General features: G+C 48.8%; 1 protein-coding gene across 1 annotated transcript in view; it reads left to right on the top strand.

Moving 5' to 3' along the window:
• llgl1 (LLGL scribble cell polarity complex component 1) overlaps positions 1 to 16,274 on the top strand; it is a 39,769-nt gene extending 23,495 nt beyond the window's left edge. Inside the window, exons 12-24 of the mRNA XM_080524046.1 lie at positions 1,156 to 1,330; positions 2,847 to 2,951; positions 3,388 to 3,680; positions 3,988 to 4,138; positions 4,308 to 4,449; positions 4,889 to 5,223; positions 5,521 to 5,712; positions 6,080 to 6,152; positions 6,347 to 6,461; positions 7,456 to 7,520; positions 13,916 to 14,039; positions 14,449 to 14,531; positions 15,153 to 16,274. Coding sequence (XP_080380172.1) covers positions 1,156 to 1,330; positions 2,847 to 2,951; positions 3,388 to 3,680; positions 3,988 to 4,138; positions 4,308 to 4,449; positions 4,889 to 5,223; positions 5,521 to 5,712; positions 6,080 to 6,152; positions 6,347 to 6,461; positions 7,456 to 7,520; positions 13,916 to 14,039; positions 14,449 to 14,527 — 1,849 coding nt within the window. The 3' untranslated portion in view covers positions 14,528 to 14,531; positions 15,153 to 16,274. The remainder of the gene's footprint in view (positions 1 to 1,155; positions 1,331 to 2,846; positions 2,952 to 3,387; positions 3,681 to 3,987; positions 4,139 to 4,307; positions 4,450 to 4,888; positions 5,224 to 5,520; positions 5,713 to 6,079; positions 6,153 to 6,346; positions 6,462 to 7,455; positions 7,521 to 13,915; positions 14,040 to 14,448; positions 14,532 to 15,152) is intronic.
• Positions 16,275 to 21,453: the final 5,179 nt, after the last annotated feature.

Here is a 21,453-nt window from a genome sequence, read left to right as displayed (position 1 = left end):
CGCCTTTGGTTGACTGCAAAAGAGGGAGAGAGGAGGATAGAGAGGGAGAGAAGGAGAGAGAGCAGGATGGTGCACCAGAGAGAGAGAGAGAGAGCAAGAACCAGGTGAGAAAGTGGACAGGTAGTCAAGACCACATAAGTAAGTAGCCTTGAGAACCGATGGTTCTCGAGCCTAACGGCCCATAGGGCAGGAGCCTATCTCCTGTTTCCGTAGCGTGAGGCGGCTTAATGTACAAGTTAGTACACCCCCTGGACATGACGCTGGTATGTCGCAGGGTCTTACCCCCTGGGGGGGAGGGTCCATGCCACGGTCCATGCCACCCCCCCAAGGCAGCAAACCTAGGGGAAACACTGATATATATATATAGAAAAAGATAGGACACCCCATGAAAACCTTTGTCTTTGTCATATTTTAACATATGGACATTTGATCTGCATTTTAACAATATTGAGAGATGGAGGTAATATAACTAAACAAATAAAAATTATTAGGAAAATGTGTAATTTAATAGAAATGCAATTTTCTTGGGAGGAAAAAGTTAGGACTTATTACTAATTAAAATGCCTAAAATTAGAATCAAGTGTGCCACATCAGGTACAAATGGTTAGAACATTGTTAGAGAGGATTTAGGAGAAGCCTGTTTTATTTAAACCTCTGACATTTAGTTTGGTTTGCTCTTGATTGTTGAATTGAGTTTTATCACCATGGTGACATCAAAACAGCTCTCTGAGGCCTTCAGAAAGAAGGTTGTAAATGTGTATGAGTCTGGGAAGGGATTTAAAAAGATTTCCAAACAATTAGAAATCAGACATTCCACTGTCCGGAAAATAATTTACAAGTGGAGAACATTTAAAACAACTGCCAACATAGCCAGGTTAGGCCGTCCTAGCAAGTCCATGACAATGACCCAGAACATTCCAGTAAATCCACCAAGGAATGACTCAAAAGAAAGAAATGGAGAGTTCTGGAATGGCCAAGTCAAAGCCTGGATCTTAATCATAAGAAAATATTTCCTGGGGTGTCCTAATTTTTTCACATGACTGTATACAGACACATACACACACAAACAGATTGATTTCACCTTTGTGTGTGTGTGTGCGTGTGTGTGTGTGTGTGTGTGTGTGTGTGTGTGTGTGTGTGTGTGTGTGTGTGCAGGCACGAAGACGGCACGGTGCGTTTCTGGGACGCCTCGGGCGTGGCTCTGACCCCCCTGTACAAGCTGAGCACGGCCAGCGTCTTCCACACGGACTGCGACCCTATCGACGACCCCCAGGACCCTTGCAACGACCCCGATGCACAGCAGGAAGAGGAGTGGCCCCCCTTCAGGAAGGTTAGAACAGACCTACAGACAGATTGCGGCTGTGTGTGAGACAGACAGGCAAGACATCCAGACAGACAGACATACCCTATTCTTGTGTGTAAACATTGCGAGTGAACCCCCAACTGCTATCTAAAGGCCTTTTAATGACTTTTCTTTTTTTGGGTGGGGGGGGGGGGGCGGGGGGGTGTCCAGTAATGTTCACCATCAGTAGGAGTGTTCCCAGAGCTCAGGGGGGGTGGGACTCACGTCAGCACTAAGCAGGGGTGTTACAGCCGGTCCAGAACAGAGATATTGGACTCTGGGTGTTCTGTTCTCTGGTGGCTCTCCAACGTTCTACACAGTCATGTTCTCCTTCTGTCTCTGTCTGACCCAGAGGTCTGTGTGACTGTGTGTCACTCTCTTTCTCTCCTCCTTCCCTCTCTCTCTCTCTCTCTCTCTCTCTCTCTCTCTCTCTCCCTTTGCTCTCATTCTCTCCATTGTCCCACATCATTTTATTCTTTCTTACCCCCCCCCCCCCCCCCTTCCTCTCCTCTCCTCTCCCTCTCCGCTACCTCTTTCTCTCTCCTCCCTCTCTCTTCTCCTTCTCTCTGCCCCCTCTTTCTCTCCTCCCTCTACCTTTTCCTCTGTTACCCGGGGAAACGGAGCTCCGTGTTCTGGAATGCAGCCTTCATGTGAGACGAGGAGGCTTTCCTTTTTTCTTTTTTCTTTTTTCTCTCTGTAATGAAAACCAGACGTGTGTGTGTACGAGAGAGAGTTGTGTGTGTTTGAAAGAAATCAAACCCTACAAATATTTCAATCCAAGCTTAAAAACCTTCTATCAATGTCTTTTATCCATAAACTATTGTCTTATTGAATGTTTTATCTATTTACTTTTTCTATTTATTCATTGTCATGTGTGTGTGTGTGTGTGTGTGTGTGTGTGTGTGTGTGTGTGTGCATGTGCCTAGTCCTAGGCTCCGCCTGTTTTTTCCTGGGACAGAATTCCCATACCAGAGGATTCTTTTGGAATTCCTGCTGTGTGTGGGTGTGTGTGAGAGGGAGGCGTGGCCGTCCTGGCAGCCAGTAGTAAGATGGGACGGTGTCCATTCCTACTACCGTCTCTGACTGGAGAGTCTCTCTCACCTCACATTGTGTGTGTGTGTGTGTGTGTGTGTGTGTGTGTGTGTGTGTGTGTGTGTGAGTGTGAGAAAGGGGGGTGGGGGGAGGGAGGGAGCGAGCGAGCTGGCATTCCGTGCTTTGTGAGGGGGTTGTCAGAGGGAGATGCTGTCAGTGAGACAGATAGTAGGGCCGGGGCCAGTGTTGTGCTGCTATGGTGTAGCTGGTTGATATAATTACACTCTGTGGTTCCACAACAGCCCAGTCCTGCAGGGTAAGCACTCCCAGTCCCAACTCTGCATACCTCTCTGACAAAGTAATTGCGAGGGTGTGTGTAGTTCATGTTTGTTATGATTGTTTGTTAATGTGCGTGTGTGTGTGTGTGAGACGTACCGGTAATTCCTATTTTGTGTGTGTGTGTGTATTTTAGGTGGGCTGTTTTGACCCGTACAGTGATGACCCCAGGCTGGGCATCCAGAAGATCAGTATGTGTAAATACAGCAGCAAGCTGGTGGTGGCGGGAACGGCTGGACAGGTGGGTGTCTCTGTGTGTGTGTGTGTGTGTGTGTGTGTGTGTGTGTGTGTGTCTCTCTCTGTGTGTGTATCTGTGTGTGCGCGTGTCTCCATTTCTCTCTCTCTCTCTGCAGGTGATAGTGATGACCCTGTCTCTCTCTCTGCAGGTGATAGTGATGACCCTGTCTCTCTCTCTCTGTTTCTCCAGGTGATAGTGATGACCCTGTCTCTCTCTCTCAATTTGAGTGTCTCTCTCTCGCTCTCTCTCTCGCTCTCTCTCCCTCCAGATGATAGTGATGACCTTGTCTGTCTGTCTGTCTGTCTCCAGGTGATAGTGATGACCCTGTCTGTCTGTCTGTCTCCAGGTGATAGTGATGACCCTGTCTGTCTGTCTCCAGGTGATGGTGTGTCTGTCTGTCTGTCTCTAGGTGATAGTGACCCTATCTGTCTGTGTCCAGGTGATAGTGATGACCCTGAGTGACGAGCGGTCGGATCACACGGTGGACGTGTCGGTGGTGGACCTGCTGCAGGACCGCGAGGGCTTCACCTGGAAGGGCCACGACCGGCTGGAGCCCCGCTCCCGGCCCGCCCCCTTCCCCCCGGGCTTCCAGCCCTCGGTGCTGGTCCAGTGCCTGCCCCCCGCCTCCGTCACCGCCGTGACGCTGCACGCAGAGTGGAACCTGATCGCCTTCGGGACGAGCCACGGCTTCGGCCTGTTCGACTACCACAGACGCAACGCCGTGCTGGCCAGGTACACACGCGCACACACACACTCAGATGTTACAATTCTGTGTCTCAAAGGACTGGTTGGCTATAGAAGATCTTTTCTCCATACATGCGCACACACACACACACACACACACACACACACACACACACACACACACATACATACATACATACATATACACACACACATACATATATACTGTATATATATACACACACACACTCTGCAATTTTGTGTCTCAAAGGACTGGTTGGCTATGGATGATCCTTTCTCCACACACACACACACACACACACACACAGCCTCTGACGGTGTCCCTGTCCCCCAGGTGTACACTGCACCCTAACGACTCCCTGGCCATGGAGGGTCCTCTGTCCCGGGTCAAGTCCCTGAAGAAGTCCCTCCGCCAGAGCTTCAGACGCATCCGCAAGAGCAGGGTGTCTGGGAAGAAACGCCCCATCACCACGCCCACCAGCAAGGTGACACACACGCACACACACACACGTACCTGCCTTGTAAACACACACTTCCAATCCCTTTTTTATTCGGATCGCCAATGTTTCTGTGAACTCATCCAAGGAGTGTGTGTGAGACTATGTGATGTCATATCCTGTGTGTGTGTGTGTGTGTGTGTGTGTGTGTGCGTAGGTCCAGGAGGCGAACGCGGCGTTAGCGGAGCAGGACAGCGAGGTGGCGCCGGTGCAGAGGAGGATCGAGCCGCGGTCTGCCGACGACTCTCTGTCTGGGGTGGTCCGCTGTCTCTGCTTCGCCGACACCTTCCTACGGGACGGTACGTGTGTGTGTGTGTACGAGAGAGAGAGTTGTGTGGCCCAAACCCTAAACATATTTCAATCTAAGCTAAAAACCTTCTATCAATGCCTTTTATCCATAAACTATTGTCTTATTACATGTTTTATCTATTTACTTCTTATATTTGCTTTTATTCATTGTCATTTTTATTTTCTTACTATGCTCCTCTTGCTGTATTTTGTAATAATGTTATGTAAAGCACTTTGAATTGCCCCTGCCTTGCCTTGCCTTGTGTGCTCACACCACCTAACGGTGTGTGTTCAGTAAGCCGCAAGGCTCAATTTATTGATTGAGTGTGTGTGTGTGTGTGTGTGTGTCTGTGGGTGCGTGTCTCTCTATCTCTGTCTGTCTGTCTGTGTCTGTGTGTGTGTGTGTGTGTGTGTGTGTCTGTGTGTGTCTCCCCCCCCCCCTCCCCACAGGTACACACCACGGTCCTACCCTGTGGGCGGGCACCAACTCGGGCAGCGTGTATGCGTACGCCCTGGAGATGCCGGGGGTGGGCTCGGGGCGCACGTGCGAGCGGGTAGGGGGAGGCGGAGGCGGGGGCCCAGGGGGGGAGGCCAGCGTGTGTGTGGAGGCGGTGCTGGGGAAGGAGATCCAGCTGATGCACCGGGCGCCCGTGGTCTCCATCAGCGTGCTGGACGGCCGGGGGAAGCCCCTCCCCGACCCCTACGAGGCCTCGCAGGACCTGGCCGCCGCCCCCGACATGACCAACGCCCACTCAGTACTCATCGCCTCGGAGGAGCAGCTCAAGGTACACACACACACACACACACACACACGCACACAAGGGGCGCGATAAACTTTCAACTCGGTTTGGTTTTTGGGTTTAACTGTCCTTCCTTCTTTTGAAGCGTGATGCCAAAGAACTGATTCCCTCTCTCTCTCTCTCTCTCTCTCTCTCTCTCTCTCTCTCTCTCTCTCTGTCTCTGTCTCTGTCTCTCTCTCTCTCTCTGTCTCCCTCTCTCTGTCTCCCTCTCTCTGTCTCCCTCTCTCCTCCTCCCCCTGCGTCTCCTCCTCCCTCCCTCCCTCCTTCTCTCCCTCCCCCCAGGTGTTCTCTCTACCCAAGGTGAGCGCCAAGACCAAGTTCAAGCTGACGGCCCACGAGGGGTGCCGTGTGCGGCGGGTGGCCCTGGGCGTGTACGCCTCGGCCGCCCAGGAGGACTACAGCGAGCACACCCTGGTCTGCCTCACCAACCTGGGGGACCTGCACCTCTTCAACATCCCCGCCTTACGACCACAGGTGGGGGGGGATGGGGAAGGGGGTATGGATGTGTGTGTGTGTCGGGGTGGGGGGGTGGGGAAGGGGGCATGGATGTGTGTGTGTGTGGGCGGTGGGGTGGGGGAGCATGAGTGTGGTGTGTGGGGGGGGTGGGAGCATGCGTGTGTGTGGGGGGGGGTGGGAGCGTGCGTGTGTGGTGGGGCGTGTGTGTGTGTGTGTGGGGAGGGGGGGCGGGGTTGGGGGCATGAGTGTAACTGTGTGTGTCGGGGCCTGGGGGGGGGGGGGCAATGAGTGTGTGTGTGAGATCATGCCTTAGTATATCAGGCAGGTGTGTGTGTGTGTGTGTAAACCTTCCTCTCTCTCTCTCTCTGTGTGCGTGTGTGTGTAGGTCCGCTACGACTGCATCCGCAAAGAGGACATCAGCGGCATCGCGTCCTGTGTCTTCACCAAGAACGGACAGGGTGAGCACGTTCACACATACACACACACACACACACACACACACACACACGGTCTCTCACAGAGTGGAGAGATACAGACAGAGCTACATACATGTCTGCTGTTTTTGAGGGTATTTGAAGGGTACTGATGTGTGTGTGTGTGTGTGTGTGTGTGTGTGTGTGTGTGTGTGTGTGTGTGTGTGTGTGTGTTGTAGGGTTCTATCTGATCTCCCCGTCGGAGTACGAGAGGTTCTCTCTGTCTGCTAAGGTCATCACTGAGCCGCTGTGTGCCATCGACGTGGACCGCTCGCTCGACCCTGTCCCTTCCAGGTAACCATGACCACACACACACACCTGTTAACCCTGACCCCTCCATGTAACCATGACCAGACACACACACCTGTTAACCCTGACCCCTCCATGTAACCATGACCAGACACACACACCTGTTAACCCTGACCCCTCCATGTAACCATGACCAGACACACACACCTGTTAACCCTGACCCCTCCATGTAACCATGACCACACACACACACCTGTTAACCCTGACCCCTCCATGTAACCATGACCACACACACACACCTGTTAACCCTGACCCCTCCATGTAACCGCCATGACCACACTCATGGCTCTACAGCAATGTCACTGTTCATTCACCAAACATAACCCTCATCATGTGACCAAACCCCCTAACCCTCATCATGTGACCAAACCCCCTAACCCTCATCATGTGACCATAACCCTGATCATGTGACCTAACCCTGATCATGTGACCTAACCCTGATCATGTGACCTAACCCTGATCATGTGACCTAACCCTGATCATGTGACCTAACCCTGATCATGTGACCTAACCCTGATCATGTGACCTAACCCTGATCATGTGACCTAACCCTGATTATGTGACCAAACCCCCATAACCCTGACCATTAGATTAGATTCATTCTTTATTGTCATTGCAGTTTAGCGTCTAACCAGAAGTGCAAATAGTGATATAAGAACATGATATAAAAACATGACAGTGATAGGTACAGTATGGCATGTACAGTAGTTTAGAGGTGTATACAGTTATGATCTATACAGTTATACATACTACGATCTATACATACAGTTACGGTAGCTTATGTAATGTAGAGATGTATAAAAGAGGCTATGTCAAGAGGTATGTGCAATAATACGGTATGCACAAGGGTAGCATTGTAAACAGCAGTAGTGCAAAGGGTGGAGTACGATGTGTACCATGTCAGTCACAGAGTACCATGTGACCAAACCCCTGACCATGTGACCAGGGTCCTAAGGTGTCGTTCTCTCTGTCTCCATAGCGACTGTCCAGCCACGCCGCCCCAGGCTAACGGAACCCACAAGAATCAGACGGGACTGGCCGAGGGTGGGCACACACACACACACACATACTCACACACACACATACCTCTTGCACCCTCAACTGTTTATGGCGCTTTTCCATTGACCGGCCCGGCTTGGCACGGCTCGCTTCGGCTCGCTTCGGCACGCTTTTGAACAGTTCTGGTTTTCCACTATACACAACAGACCAGGAACGAGTAGGAGGAGCAGGAGATAGTAGGCGGAGTTACGCGTCATAACAGTGTCATAAGATTCCCCCCGCTATACAGATCAGCGGGGGGAAATGCGATAAGAATATTGTCAAAATGCAGCACTATCGTGCACAGATCAGCCTTACAACATGTAATGTTAAGTGCCTGTAATAACTTGCCGCTTTCAGTTCTAGTAGACTAGTTTAGATCTCGCAACCAGGGAAATGCCGACACAATTCTATTTTTATTTCTCCTGACACACTGTGCTTTTTTTGTTGGTGAACTACCGTAATAAGCCTAAAAAAGTTCAACTGTTCAAAAAGTGCAACTTCTCTGCTTTCAGAAACTCTTAGATTTTTTTAGATTGGGCATATAGTTAATGAATTACGGTAGTTTGGATCCGCTGTAGACAGCTCCGGTTTCGGAGCAAGACTATCGGCATTAGTCAAATACATGCTCACATCAAGTCATCCGCTCACTGCTGTCCATCAAAAATGGCACATCCATCAATAATATTACACAATAACAACTGCTCTGATTAGATTGCTTAGATTGTTTAATACATCGACGGGGGGAAAAGCGAGATGAACTCGCGAGTATCATGCTTCATTGAACGGAAAGTCCTATCTATCCCATTCAAAGTGTTTTAGCCATCCCCCTTTCCACTGGTAATAAGGAATTGGCAAGAATAGATCGATATAAATAGATCAACATAATGCAGCACTATCATGCACAGATCAGCCTTAAAACATGTAACGTTAGATATATAATGGAGCGATGTATTTCTACGGAAAGGCTGACTGACGCGGGGCTCATTCAATCTCCGCGTTCGTTATAGATACGCTTGCAGCAGCGGGTGAACTCCCGGTTCATTGAGTTTACGGTTAAAAGCATATCTTCTCGTGGTGTCAGCGCGGTGGTTCAGGGCTCAAAATGACCGTATACCGATGGTGAAGTTAGCAAAGGAGTATTGTGATTGTACCACCTCCATAGCCGGTGTTATTCACGGGCAAAGACGGTGCCCTTTGCGGGTTAATAACTGTGATTTACCGTGGGTTAGGATAACAATTCAAACGTGTCCGGATAGGGGAGAGGACAGGGAATCCAAAACCATTTGAATGGTGTCGATCCTACACTCCTATCACGGTCGACACAGCGCGGAGCGAATTCCCTGTTAAAACTTTTCTCTCCCCCCGCTGTCAACAGGAGTTTAAACCAGCAGGCGCGGTGCTGCGAGCAGCAGCGGGTGAACTCCCGGTTCATTGAGTTTACGGTTAAAAGCATATCTTCTCGGGGTGTCAGCGCGGTGGTTCAGGGCTCAAAATGACCGTATACCGATGGTGAAGTTAGCAAAGGAGTATTGTGATTGTACCACCTCCATAGCCGGTGTTATTCACGGGCAAAGACGGTGCCCTTTGCGGGTTAATAACTGTGATTTACCGTGGGTTAGGATAACAATTCAAACGTGTCCGGATAGGGGAGAGGACAGGGAATCCAAAACCATTTGAATGGTGTCGATCCTACACTCCTATCACGGTCGACACAGCGCGGAGCGAATTCCCTGTTAAAACTTTTCTCTCCCCCCGCTGTCAACAGGAGTTTAAACCAGCAGGCGCGGTGCTGCGAGCAGCAGCGGGTGAACTCCCGGTTCATTGAGTTTACGGTTAAAAGCATATCTTCTCGGGGTGTCAGCGCGGTGGTTCAGGGCTCAAAATGACCGTATACCGATGGTGAAGTTAGCAAAGGAGTATTGTGATTGTACCACCTCCATAGCCGGTGTTATTCACGGGCAAAGACGGTGCCCTTTGCGGGTTAATAACTGTGATTTACCGTGGGTTAGGATAACAATTCAAACGTGTCCGGATAGGGGAGAGGACAGGGAATCCAAAACCATTTGAATGGTGTCGATCCTACACTCCTATCACGGTCGACACAGCGCGGAGCGAATTCCCTGTTAAAACTTTTCTCTCCCCCCGCTGTCAACAGGAGTTTAAACCAGCAGGCGCGGTGCTGCGAGCAGCAGCGGGTGAACTCCCGGTTAATTGAGTTTACGGTTAAAAGCATAACTTCTCGGGGTGTCAGCGCGGTGGTTAAGGGCTCAAAATGACCGTATACCGATGGTGAAGTTAGCAAAGGAGTATTGTGTTTGTACCTCCTTCACAGCCGGTGTTATTCACGGGCAAAGACGGTGCATAATAGCGATTTTTGTGTTATGCTTGTTGTAAATAAAAGTTCTATGATGCATTGAAATGACATTAAACTAAGATAATACGATGGTCAGCATAATTTTTCTAATCTTTATTAATAAGCTATTACAGAAACTGTAGTGACATTTTCCAAGAGCGAATGTGGTATTTAAAGATGGCGGTTAGCGAAAAAATCTATGAATATGGGATGACGATTTTCATTGACCAATCAACGGTGTGCAGCGTCACACGTCACACGCAGCCTGGCAAAAAGGTTCCGGGTCTCAAAAAGGTTCCTGCTCACGATGGGTAGCTAAAGAAGCGACCCGACCCGACCCGACCCGACCCAGGCCGACAAATGGAAAAGCGCCAAAGAAGCAGGCCAGCCCGGGCTGACCCGGGTCAGCCCTCTAGTGGAAAAGCCCCATTAGTCCACCCATTTTCCTTTGCCTCTTTCTCCCTCCCCCCTCTCCCTGCTCTCTTTTTCCCCTCTTTCTCTCTCTCCCACCCTCCCTCTTTTCTCTCCCTCCTTCCCCCTCTCCCTCCTTCCCTCTCTCCCTCCTTCCCTCTCTCCCTCCCTCTCTCCCTCCCTCCCTCTCTCCCTCCCTCTCCCTCCCTCTCTCTCTCTCTCTATCCCTCCCTCTCTCTCTCTCCCTCCCTCTCCCTCCCTCTCTCGCTCCCTCCCTCTCTCCCTCTTTAATCACGGCGAGAGAGAGCACACAGGGGTGCCTCTCTGGCATCCACGGAGACGCCTCAAAAATGTCCGTCATCCGTCAAGGCCCAGCATTCTGTTCTCTGGGGGGGAGGGGGGGGCAGGAAATGAAAGGGTCGCCATGGAGACCCGAGTCGCACTCGTTTTTTAATGTCCTGACGGCCGTAAACATGGAGGCTCGGGGGGGTCAGAGCAGAACCTAGCGTAAAGCAGCTAGCCGTGAATCACGCTTAAAACGCTAAAGCGCACCGACGCAAACGACGGAGAGGCCTCTCGCTCCGTGCACTCCACCCGTTCCCCGAGGGTCGGAATTCCGAGTCGCTCGCACACGCACACACACACACACACGCCGTACAGTCGCAGCAGCGTTTCGTTGTGTGCAGACGAACAGATCTCAGGGCGTCTGGATCGGTGCCAGACATGATGTATCCATCTGGGGCTCCATGCAGCACGGCCGCTACTGTGCGTATACACACACACACACACACACACACACATGATCAGGGTTAGGTCACATGATCAGGGTTATGGGGTTTTGGTCACATGATGAGGGTTAGGGGGTTTGGTCACATGATGAGGGTTAGGGGGTTTGGTCACATGATGAGGGTTAGGGGGTTTGGTCACATGATGAGGGTTATGTTTGGTGAATGAACAGTGACATTGCTGTAGAGCCATGAGTGTGGTCATGGCGGTTACATGGAGGGGTCAGGGTTAACAGGTGTGTGTGTGTGGTCATGGTTACATGGAGGGGTCAGGGTTAACAGGTGTGTGTGTCTGGTCATAGTTACATGGAGGGGTCAGGCACTTGTCACCTTTAGGTGAAATTCGCCGTTTTTACCTCAAAATAGGTGACCTACGTGAATCATGCAGATCTGCAAAAAAAATATTTGGGGAGGGGGGGGGGGGTCTACATCTCATCTCATCCAAGTCACATGATGCCCAAGCTAACATCTTCCTGTCTGCTAAACTCTGCTGCAGTTGAAATAAAACGTCTTAAAAAGTTCTTAAGATGGAAGTAGAAACATAAGAAGTAATCAAATAAAATAACATAGAAGTTATGTCTATGTTGCGATAACTTCTCAACAGGAATTTACAGGGTTCGTTCAAACTATCGTAATTCTTGAACTATATGTGCAATCGAAAAAAATCCAACAGTTTCTGAAAGCACAGAAGTTGCACTCTCTAGCAATTTAGGGTTATTACGGTAGTTCACCAAAAAAACAAATGCACTGACCTCAAAGTGTCATGGAGTGATTTGAAGAGAAGCAGTATTTTAGCGGTGTTTAATACTTTAGTGAGTTTCTGTACATATATGTTTGTGATTGTGAAATGTCACAAAGGCCATCTAGGCTAGGGTAACCAATCCACCTAAAAGTTTCTTCGAGGACGACGATGTAAGTGACGAAGGACTGATTTCTTCTTCTGAACCAGGGTATGGAGGTTAGTTCTAGCGAATTTACCTGATAGAACATCGACATGCTAGAAACACATAACTACACATAATTAGATGATCATTATAAGTATTTAGTGATTGTTAAACTGTTGTTTATTATATCGAGTGGGTACTTTACAACTTCAAGTTTCGTGTTATGAAAAAAACGAGTCGGCGAGTGGTTTGCGCTAGGCTGCGTTCGTAAATTCGCTCTGGAAATCTGATCATGGAATGCCTCTTGTCCAATCAAATTACTTGGTCCCTTTATGACGTTGAGCCCAGTGCGCAGAGCGAATTTACGAACGCTGCCCGAGACTGTCTCGCATCCCCCTTTACCTCGCTTTTAACCTGCTGCTACACTGCTTCTATAACATCAGGATCAGACACAGGGCGAGACTTTCAAACTACATTTTTTTAATGGCTTCTGTGTGCTTTAGATTTGCGTAGAATCGATTTTATTGTTATTTAAAAAGTCTGACCGGAAAATGTATTAATGTCGCCAGACCCACTGCGTGGGAATACGACGCGTGCAGATGAGAGACAACATATAAAACAAAACTTATCGCACACTTATTGCTCGTGTGACATTGGTTAAGCTGCCCAAAACCCCAATATTTTGCCACGTGAAATGATGAGACAAGAGGCCTCGATACGATAATCGCCGTAGGAGGCGATTTGACTGTAGGCATGTGAAGTTAGAATTTCTTCAAACTTGCAGTGGTAGCAACGGTATGTGTGGTTTAGTAAATATAGTGTGTGTGTGTGTGTGTGTGTGTGTGTGTGTGGACCTCCTGTGAGAGGTGTGTGTGTGCCATATCTCAGTATGTAGGCTATGCAGTGTAAGTGAGTGTGAGTAAGTGTGTGAGTTTATTCTGTTATTTATGCTATTATATCTAATGTGTTGAGAAGCAATGGAAATGAATCAAGAAATTGATAGAGTAGGCTAACTTACATTATCATTGTTCTATATGCAACAGAACAGATCACCCAGCATTGCTAATGAAGATAATCAACGAATGTGAGTCTAATACCAATACTTGCTCAATAGGTCTTAAAATCTATTAAAAGTGGTCTTATAAAGGTCTTAAATGTAACTTGTTGAAACCTGCAGGAACCCGCATAATTATTTTGAGAACAGGTTGCTTACATTAATTATGAGGGTGTTAAGGTCAGGGCCATCGCTACTTACACGCGCATCATTGTTAGACCACTGTTAATGATAGAGCTAACCATCTACGGGCAAAAAAAAAGTGTCACCTTTTTGGACCATCGCCAGTTTGCACCCCTGACCAGGGGCAGAGCGTATATACACACACCAGGGGAGGCTGGGCGGAGCATACACACACACACACCAGGGGGAGGCTGGGCGGAGCATACACACACACCAGGGGGAGGCTGGGCGGAGCATACACACACACCAGGGGGAGGCTGGGCGGAGCTTACACACACACCAGGGGGAGGCTGGGCGGAGCTTATACACACACCAGGGGGAGGCTGGGCAGAGCTTACACACACACCAGGGGGAGGCTGGGCGGAGCTTACACACACACCAGGGGGAGGCTGGGCGGAGCTTATACACACACCAGGGGGAGGCTGGGCGGAGCTTACACACACACCAGGGGGAGGCTGGGTGGAGCGTATACACACACCAGGGGGAGGCTGGGCGGAGCGTCTACACACCTGGGCGGAGGTAGGAAATCGGAGGACGGGGCTCATCGTGAACGCGTGTGAGGCCTCCCGTCCTCCGATTTCTACCTCCGCCAGCCTCCCTCCGCCTACTGCACTGAATGTATGTTAGACGACATGGAAGTCAGCCTGGAGACTCTCTGTGTGACCTCTGAACCCTGACCCCCCCCCCCCTCTCTCTCTCCCCCCCCCCCCCCCCCCCCCCCCCCCCAGGGTTAGGTGATGACTCCCAGAGTGCCCTGTCCTCCCCCGCCCTGGACTCCCCCCTCAGCAGCGCTGACCTCACCCTCGATACGACGGGCGACCTGACGGTAGAGGACGTCAGAGACTTCCTGACGTAAGACGCACACACACGCACACACAAATATGCATGCATGGTTGTCGGTTTGGAGAAATATTCTGTGATATTTTGTAGTGTTGTTCCGATACCGATACTAGTATCGGCATGGCCACCGATACGCACAAAAATGCTGGTATCGGTATTTTTACAAAAACTTTACGAGTTTTACAAAGGTTTTGAGCAGTGCCAGACTAAGTGTTAGCAATAATTTTACATCGAGGTGAGTATGCGGCTCAAAAAACATGTTTTTTTGTTTTGTTTTTTCAAACGCCGTGGTATCGGATCGGTACTCGGTATCGGCAAGTACTGCACGGTCAGGTATCGGTATCGGGATAAAAAAATGGTATCGGAACAACACTAATATTTTGTGGGGAGAATCTAAGTGTGTGTGTGTGTCTGTTCTCAGTACTGTGGACGAGGCGGAGAATAACTTGAGGAACATCACAGAGGAGGACGGGCGCTCTCCTGGCATCCTCATCAACTGAACAGGTGGACACACACCAGCCAAACACACAACACACACATTGACTGATGTACACATACGCACAAAGCACAGACCAAGTACACAGTACGGAAAATGTACACACATACTGTACACAGTACATACAAACAAAGCATGTACACACACCTCACAAAATGTTTTTTTATATACACACACATACCGCACAGTTGCACAGATACGCACACACACACGCAAACACACCTGTTTCTAATGGAGCTAGGTCAGGGTGTGTAAACTTCAAAGGGATCAGACTGAGAGCTGCATTCCAATAACACCCCCCTCTGTCTGCCCTCAATAACATCCCCCTTCTCCCTCCCCCTCTCTCTCTCTCTCTCTCTCTCTCTCTCTCTCTCTCTCTCTCTCTCTCTCTCTCTCTCTCTCTCTCTCTCTCTCTCCTTTCCCTCCTTTTCCCTCTTTCTCTGTCCCCTATTGAGTTTAGCTGTATTATTTGTATTTACTACCCCCTGGTGGTCAAATCTGATAACACCACATATGATATATGATCGTATATGTGGTGTTATGTGGTTTAGTGTGGTCTGGTTGTTGAGGGTTCAGGGTGGTGTTACGTGGTTTAGTGTTCTCTAACGTCAACTGTCTGTTGTTTCCAGGGGGACCGCGTTGTGGGAGGGGCTTGCTGGACGGCTGTGGACAGCAGAGCTGGACGGGACCAACAGCTGGACTAGACGGACGTCTCCTGCACTTCCCCCAGTACCCCTCCTCTCCTCTCCCCCAGTACTGTAGTCTACCCTCCCCCAGTGTTCCCAGTACTCCAGTCTCCACCACAAAAGTGCTCTGGCTCTAAAGGGGAACTTTGAACTAACAATGCCACACAAAGCCCATCGAAGGAACCTCCCGCATGGAAATGGACTGAAATGATAGAGAACAGAAGGATGGAATGTTCTTTCTCTACGGTGTAACCACTAGCAAACAACGGGGTACTGGAACGGAGCCGCAGGATTCCGTATTCCCACCCAGTATTATCTATCCCATCCCATCCCCTCTCTCCCTTTCCCTCCCCTTCCCGGAGCGTCAGCGCTCACCACTTCACACTTCCTTGGTCTCTGACCAATTAGGATGAGTCACGGTAACGCTCCAGCCAATGAGGACGAACGGGGCTGTGCTTATGGACCCTTTGGGATGGGGGGGTGAACCGGTGCATTCCCTGGATTTTCTCTTCATGGAAAACCTGTGTGCCATGTTAGACTAAGCCGGGGTGTGTTCAAGGTCTCTCCACGGTAAAACTGGAATCGGTGCTTAGTAAAAAAAATAATTTAAAAAAGGGTCCTTTTTTACTCACTCCTAGACGTTCCACATCACTGCGTCCACCTTGAACATGCCCCTGGTGATGAACTGTGAAACCTGCAGCAGGGTGAAGGGATGAAGGGAGCGGTGTTACGTTGAAAAGAGCAGAACTCACTCCCACTCCCCCACGTACGAAATGTTCAGACTAGGAATATGGGAGCTGCGGTGTTTGTGTCCTTTAGCCCGGGTGGCCAGTTTCCCTTCTTCGGTACACTCCACAGGCTAACGAGAGCTAGCGTAGCGGTGTAGCGCTGCTGTAGAACACATCATCGGTCCTGTCGCCCGGGCTCTCTCCCTTACCCTTGGCAGCGTTTCCCAACAGTCCAAAGTGACGTCCTCTCCTTGGGGTAACACAACAGGTGAAAGAAGTCACACGGTGAACGGCTTATTGGGAACCTGCTGACACCCTATTCGAGCTGTTTGGCATCCAGTGGAAAAAGAAGGACAGAAGGAAGGGGAGTCACTTTAGACGGTTGGGACGGTTGTATACTGTGTGTGACTGTCTCAGTGTTATTAACATCACATGAAGGAACTAACAAAATGAAGGGTTTTGTATTGAAATGATGCTATAGATCCGTTTTATATTGCTTCTGAGAAAAGGGTATTTTATATTGTGTAGATAGTGGTTGGGTGGGTGCTAACTGATATATTATAGATTATAGGGGGGGGGGGGTGGTATGTGTGCCTGAGGGAGGGGAGGGGAGGGGAGGGGGGGGTGGGGGGACAGATCAGGAGAACAGTGTGAGGGGTGAGGGTGCCACGGCCACTGTGACAATGTCAATGAAGTGATCGCTGTTGCTATAGAAACCCACAGAGTGGGCTCTCTGTAACAGTCTGAAGTGGCTTCATCTCCTTGTCCTCCCCTCTCCTTCAGCTGCACTGATCTGAGAACAACAGGACAGGCGAAAAGCAATATGGTGGATACCTACAAGGAACGCCTACAAGGAATCTGCTTTCACCTGTCCAGGTCTTTCACATCAGCGCAGAAGAAGGAAAGGCAGAGAGGAGACAACGCTATTCGGTTGTTAAGTCGTGACGTGTTTCCGGGTCCAAAGTTGGCTGAGGCGCTCTCTTCGAAATGCCTCAGTAATAATAATAATTCATTATATTTGTATAGCGCTTTTCCGAGGCTCAAAGACGCTTAACAACCGAATACTTTAGACTGTTGGGGTGAACTCAGTTTTCTACGCTGCTCTGTGGTTTTCTAAGAAGCGGTGGTGTTCTGGGTAACTCTGATTGAGGAGGTTGCATCACAAGTAAAGAATCGTTTTAACCATTTTTTAACTTTTACTGTGTAAAATAAAATATTTAGGTTTTTCGGCCGCGAAAAAAAGACAGGTTTGTACGACGACGATCACGGAGAACGTTAGAACATTGGAACCCGTCACCATAGTTACCATTCAGTATTCTATGCTTTTGATCACCTCACTTAAAAAGGGACCTCACTAACTAATGTAGCTGATCAAATAGTAATACGCCTTTTCTATGTGTTTGTTTATATTCATGGGCCTTGACACAGATTAACACTTCCATGTAACAGCTGGCACCTGATATGATTCCCAGGACCAATTTTGTGTTTCTTATTTTATTTTTATTTTTTTTTGTTTCTGTGTAGGATTTTAATTGGGTCATTTAGCGATGCAGATGGAGAATGTTAATAAAGTATTTACTCCCTAAGACTCTGGTCTTGTATGGTCTGAGTGTTGTGTTGGTATCAGGCAGAGGTGGAAAGTAATGAATTACAATTACTCTACAGATAAAGGATTTGTACTCATTTTAAATATATTTTTTTAACTCTGTCATTTAGTTTTACTTGAGTATGTTTTTTCTATCATCTCTAAATAATCAATTTCCATGACAGTACTATGATGTCCAAGGCAGAATCATACCTGCATTTGCCTTTAAGGTTTTGAACAGGACATGCCTCGCGACAACATGGTGGATCATCTGAGCACTGACACATTAACATAATGTAAAATAAAAATGCATTTCATTGCCACATATTTAAAACCTCACTTGTCTTTTTTCCCCCACCCTGGACCTTGAAAATAAAAGTTGACAGTCATATTTCTTTCGTGATTTAACTCGGTTTTTTGAGGGAGCGTGCAATTGGCATGCTGACTCCAGGAATGTCCACCAGAGCTGTTGCCTGTAAATTTAATGTTCATTTTTCTACCATAAACCGCGTCCAAAGTCATTTCCAATTCCAAGTCTTGGAAACGCCTTTGGAGACGGCTTATGATAGAGAAATGAACATTCAATTCACAGGCAACAGCTCTGGTGGACACTCCTGCCAATTGCAAGCTCCCTCAAACATCTCCAACTACCCCTGAAATCCGTCACCCTTTGGGTACAGACAAGAGAAGGAAAGGCTGGTGATGGAGTTAAGGGACTCCTCCAACAAGGTAGTGAGGGATGCAGGTCCATGTGGTGACTGGAAGGAAATGGAGAGCTGAAGAGGAAGTGCAGAAGGCAGTGAGCAGACTGCAACACCAGGAGGTGGTGGGCAGGGTCCAGACAGGGCGGGCAGGCCTCGGATTGCATGACTCACCCGCCTTATAGTCCAGAGCCAGCAAGAAAGAGAGGAAGGACCTTGTTGTGACTAAGGTCACCAGAATGCAGCAGGAGTACAGAGTGCGGACCATGGCACAAGGGCAACAGGGGTGCTGGACAACATGGGGGGTGTCGCGAGTCGAGCGATCAACTGGGCAGACTTTTGGAAATTGCCAATTTACCATCAGGGCAACCTACGACACCCTACCCAGTTCTCGCAACCTCCATCAGTGGTTTGGGACTGAGCAAAACCCTCCAGCACAGTTTGTCAGGTTGCAAAACTGCACTGACACAGAGCCGGTTCAGATGGCGGCACGACCAGGTGCTCAGGAAGCTGGCTGAGCTGGTGGAGAAAAGACGGCAAGAGGCAAACAGCGAGAGTCCAGCAGGGGGCAAACAGCAGATCCACTTCCTCAGGCAGGGGGAGCCCGCAGCCAATACCAGCAAGAGACCAGCACCCAAGCTCCTGACACCAGGGCTGGAGTGGGAGATGGGGGTGGACCTGAGCTGGCAGCTACATTTTCCCAGGGAGATCTGCAGCACCACACTGCAGCCAGACATGGTTCTGTGCACCTCAGCCGGAAAAAAATCAGCACTGCTGGATGAGCTCACAGTGCCATGGGAAGAGGGGTTGAAGGCAGCCCATGAAAGGAAGAGAGCAAAATATGTTGACCTGGTTGTGGAGTGCAGGGAAGGTGGATGGAATGCGAGGCTCTACCCGGGGGAAGTGGGCGCCAGAGGCTTTGTTGGAGACTCAACAACACGTCTGCTAAAGGACCTAGTGCTACGGGGTGCCAGACTGCACAAGGCCACCAGGGAGATATCGGAGGAGGCGGAGAAGGCAAGCTTTTGGCTCTCGCTGGGAAGGCGAGACAAGGCATGGGGAGCAAGCAACTCCTGAAGAAGGTTAGCTGCAGGGAGTGTCAGAGAGACGTCCCTGTTTACCGCCCCGCCACCAGGAGATGTTCTGGGCTAAGGGGTGAAACATCTGAGTGGTGGTCCCCAGCTGATGACCCTGCAGCTAATCAGTAGGCAGCGGTGGAGGTGCGGCAGGCCTAGAGCCTAGCAGGAAGACCATCTACCTGTTCAGATTTCTCTTTTTAAATGTAGTTAATGAATACTGTTAAATGTGACTTACAGCGATAAAGTCTTGACTTGTAATTTAACCAACAATTCAGAATCTTCTCTAGAATAATTGGATTTTGTGTCGTCAGTCAACATTACGCAACTTCGGCATTTCAACATAGATTGGAAGTGATTGGTGTGTTTACTCAATATGTGTATTTTGGCTGTTCCTATGCCTAAATAAATTCATATCAGAGATAGCTGTCTGGGGGCAAAAGTGAACTTTGTAGGCATGTAGCAATGTCCAGGTACAGTACATGACAGAGGGGTGTGTGATGGCGTAATGAACCTTGACAGCGGAGATGCGCTGTTTGTTTGTGTTTGTGAGGGGTGGGGGGGGGGTATTGCATATGTGTAAATATCTGTTGAGTATAAATAAATGTTGAGTAGTTGTGTTTGTGTAGATCTCCTGTATCTGTGAGAGGGAAACAGCCCAGTCATGTCTGGGACTAACGGTCACCACGCGAGCAAAGACCTGTGGGAGTCACACAACAGGATGATGCAGGAAACCCTCTCCACCAACGACTCAGAGGTGAGGGCCTGGCAGGGGGGAGTGGGAATGTTAAAGGTGTGTGACATTAGATAGGGGATGAAGGGAAAAAAATCTGTATTTTGTGTGTGTGTGATGTGTCTCCCAGGTGTTTAACCTCATAATGAAAGAGAAGCACAGACAGACTTATGGCTTGGAGCTGATCGCCTCTGAGAACTTCACCAGCAGGGCTGTTCTGGAGGCACTGGGGTCCTGCATGAACAACAAGTACTCAGAGGGATACTGTGTTGTCCAGCAACACTTTCTTTATTTTCTTTAGAAAAAGTTAAAAAGTTCATATTTGATAACAATGTATATAAATATTTTAGTTAATATTTGATGTAGTGACACCACTTCCTGTTTACCGCAAATCTACTTCCGGTTTGGGAGTTCGTCCTTTGCCAGAGAGAGACCGAGACGTTATGCGTGTTCTCCATTCATCATTCAACATCCATGTTCAGATTTACACAAAGCAATGTTGTAAGTACGAAATATCAAGTGTTGGATTGGTAGCTTTATATATTAGTCATCATTTGTTGGGAATATTATGTTTTTAGTTATTATTTTGTAGCTAGATTGTTAGGCCAAAAAAGCGGACTTTCTAGCTAACCACTGTTTGTTTACATCCTGTTGAAACATGTTTTGTGCTGTTTGTCTTGCAGTTTTTACCAGTTCAATATACCTGATTTGAAAAGCCACCCTACGCCTCTTTCTTTGGTGGACTTTATTGACAAGGTTTAGCTTGATGTTAGAGAGAGAACATCAAAGTAAAAAAACAGACTTTCACCATCTGATTTGGATAAGATGTCATCCCATGGAAGCAAGAGGTCGGTGGGGAGCAAAGATACAGCGTCCTCCAGAAGTGTGGCCCGGGCCCGGGCCAAAGCAGAGGCGTTAAAGGTGAGAGCTGCATACGCAGCCCAGGAAGCAAAATTAAAAATGGAAAAGGCCGTAATAAAATTGGAAACTACTAGACTGGATACCGAGTTGGAAGTGCTTACATCCCAAAGAGAAGCAGAGGTAGTTAAAGCAATGTTATTAACGTCTGAAGTCAGGGAAGAAAAATCGGAAAAATCTGTATCTGAGAGGACAAAAATGGAACGCACACATAGCTATGTTCAAGATCAAATCGAGCTAAGGAGTACTTCTCCCTCACAACACTCATTGGCACAGCCTGTCGTTCACTCACTTGATAACAGATCACTCGACAGCTTTGTGACAGGGACATTACCAGTTAACCTACCTGTCACACAACAGTCTCAGCTCAACTACAATAAGCCAAATCCTGAGACACAATACACACATCCTGAAAGAATGTACTTACCTCCACCAAACCTACCTGATCCTCCTAAAGTTGAATTCAAGTATGAGTTTGTAAAACCAACACCTACCTTAAATGT

The sequence above is a fragment of the Nansenia antarctica genome (genome assembly GCF_963989245.1).
Source record: "Nansenia antarctica genome assembly, chromosome: 2".
In the NCBI taxonomy this organism is placed as follows: domain Eukaryota; kingdom Metazoa; phylum Chordata; class Actinopteri; order Argentiniformes; family Microstomatidae; genus Nansenia; species Nansenia antarctica.
Note: the sequence above shows the minus strand (reverse complement) of the source record. Positions and strands in the feature narration are given on the sequence as shown.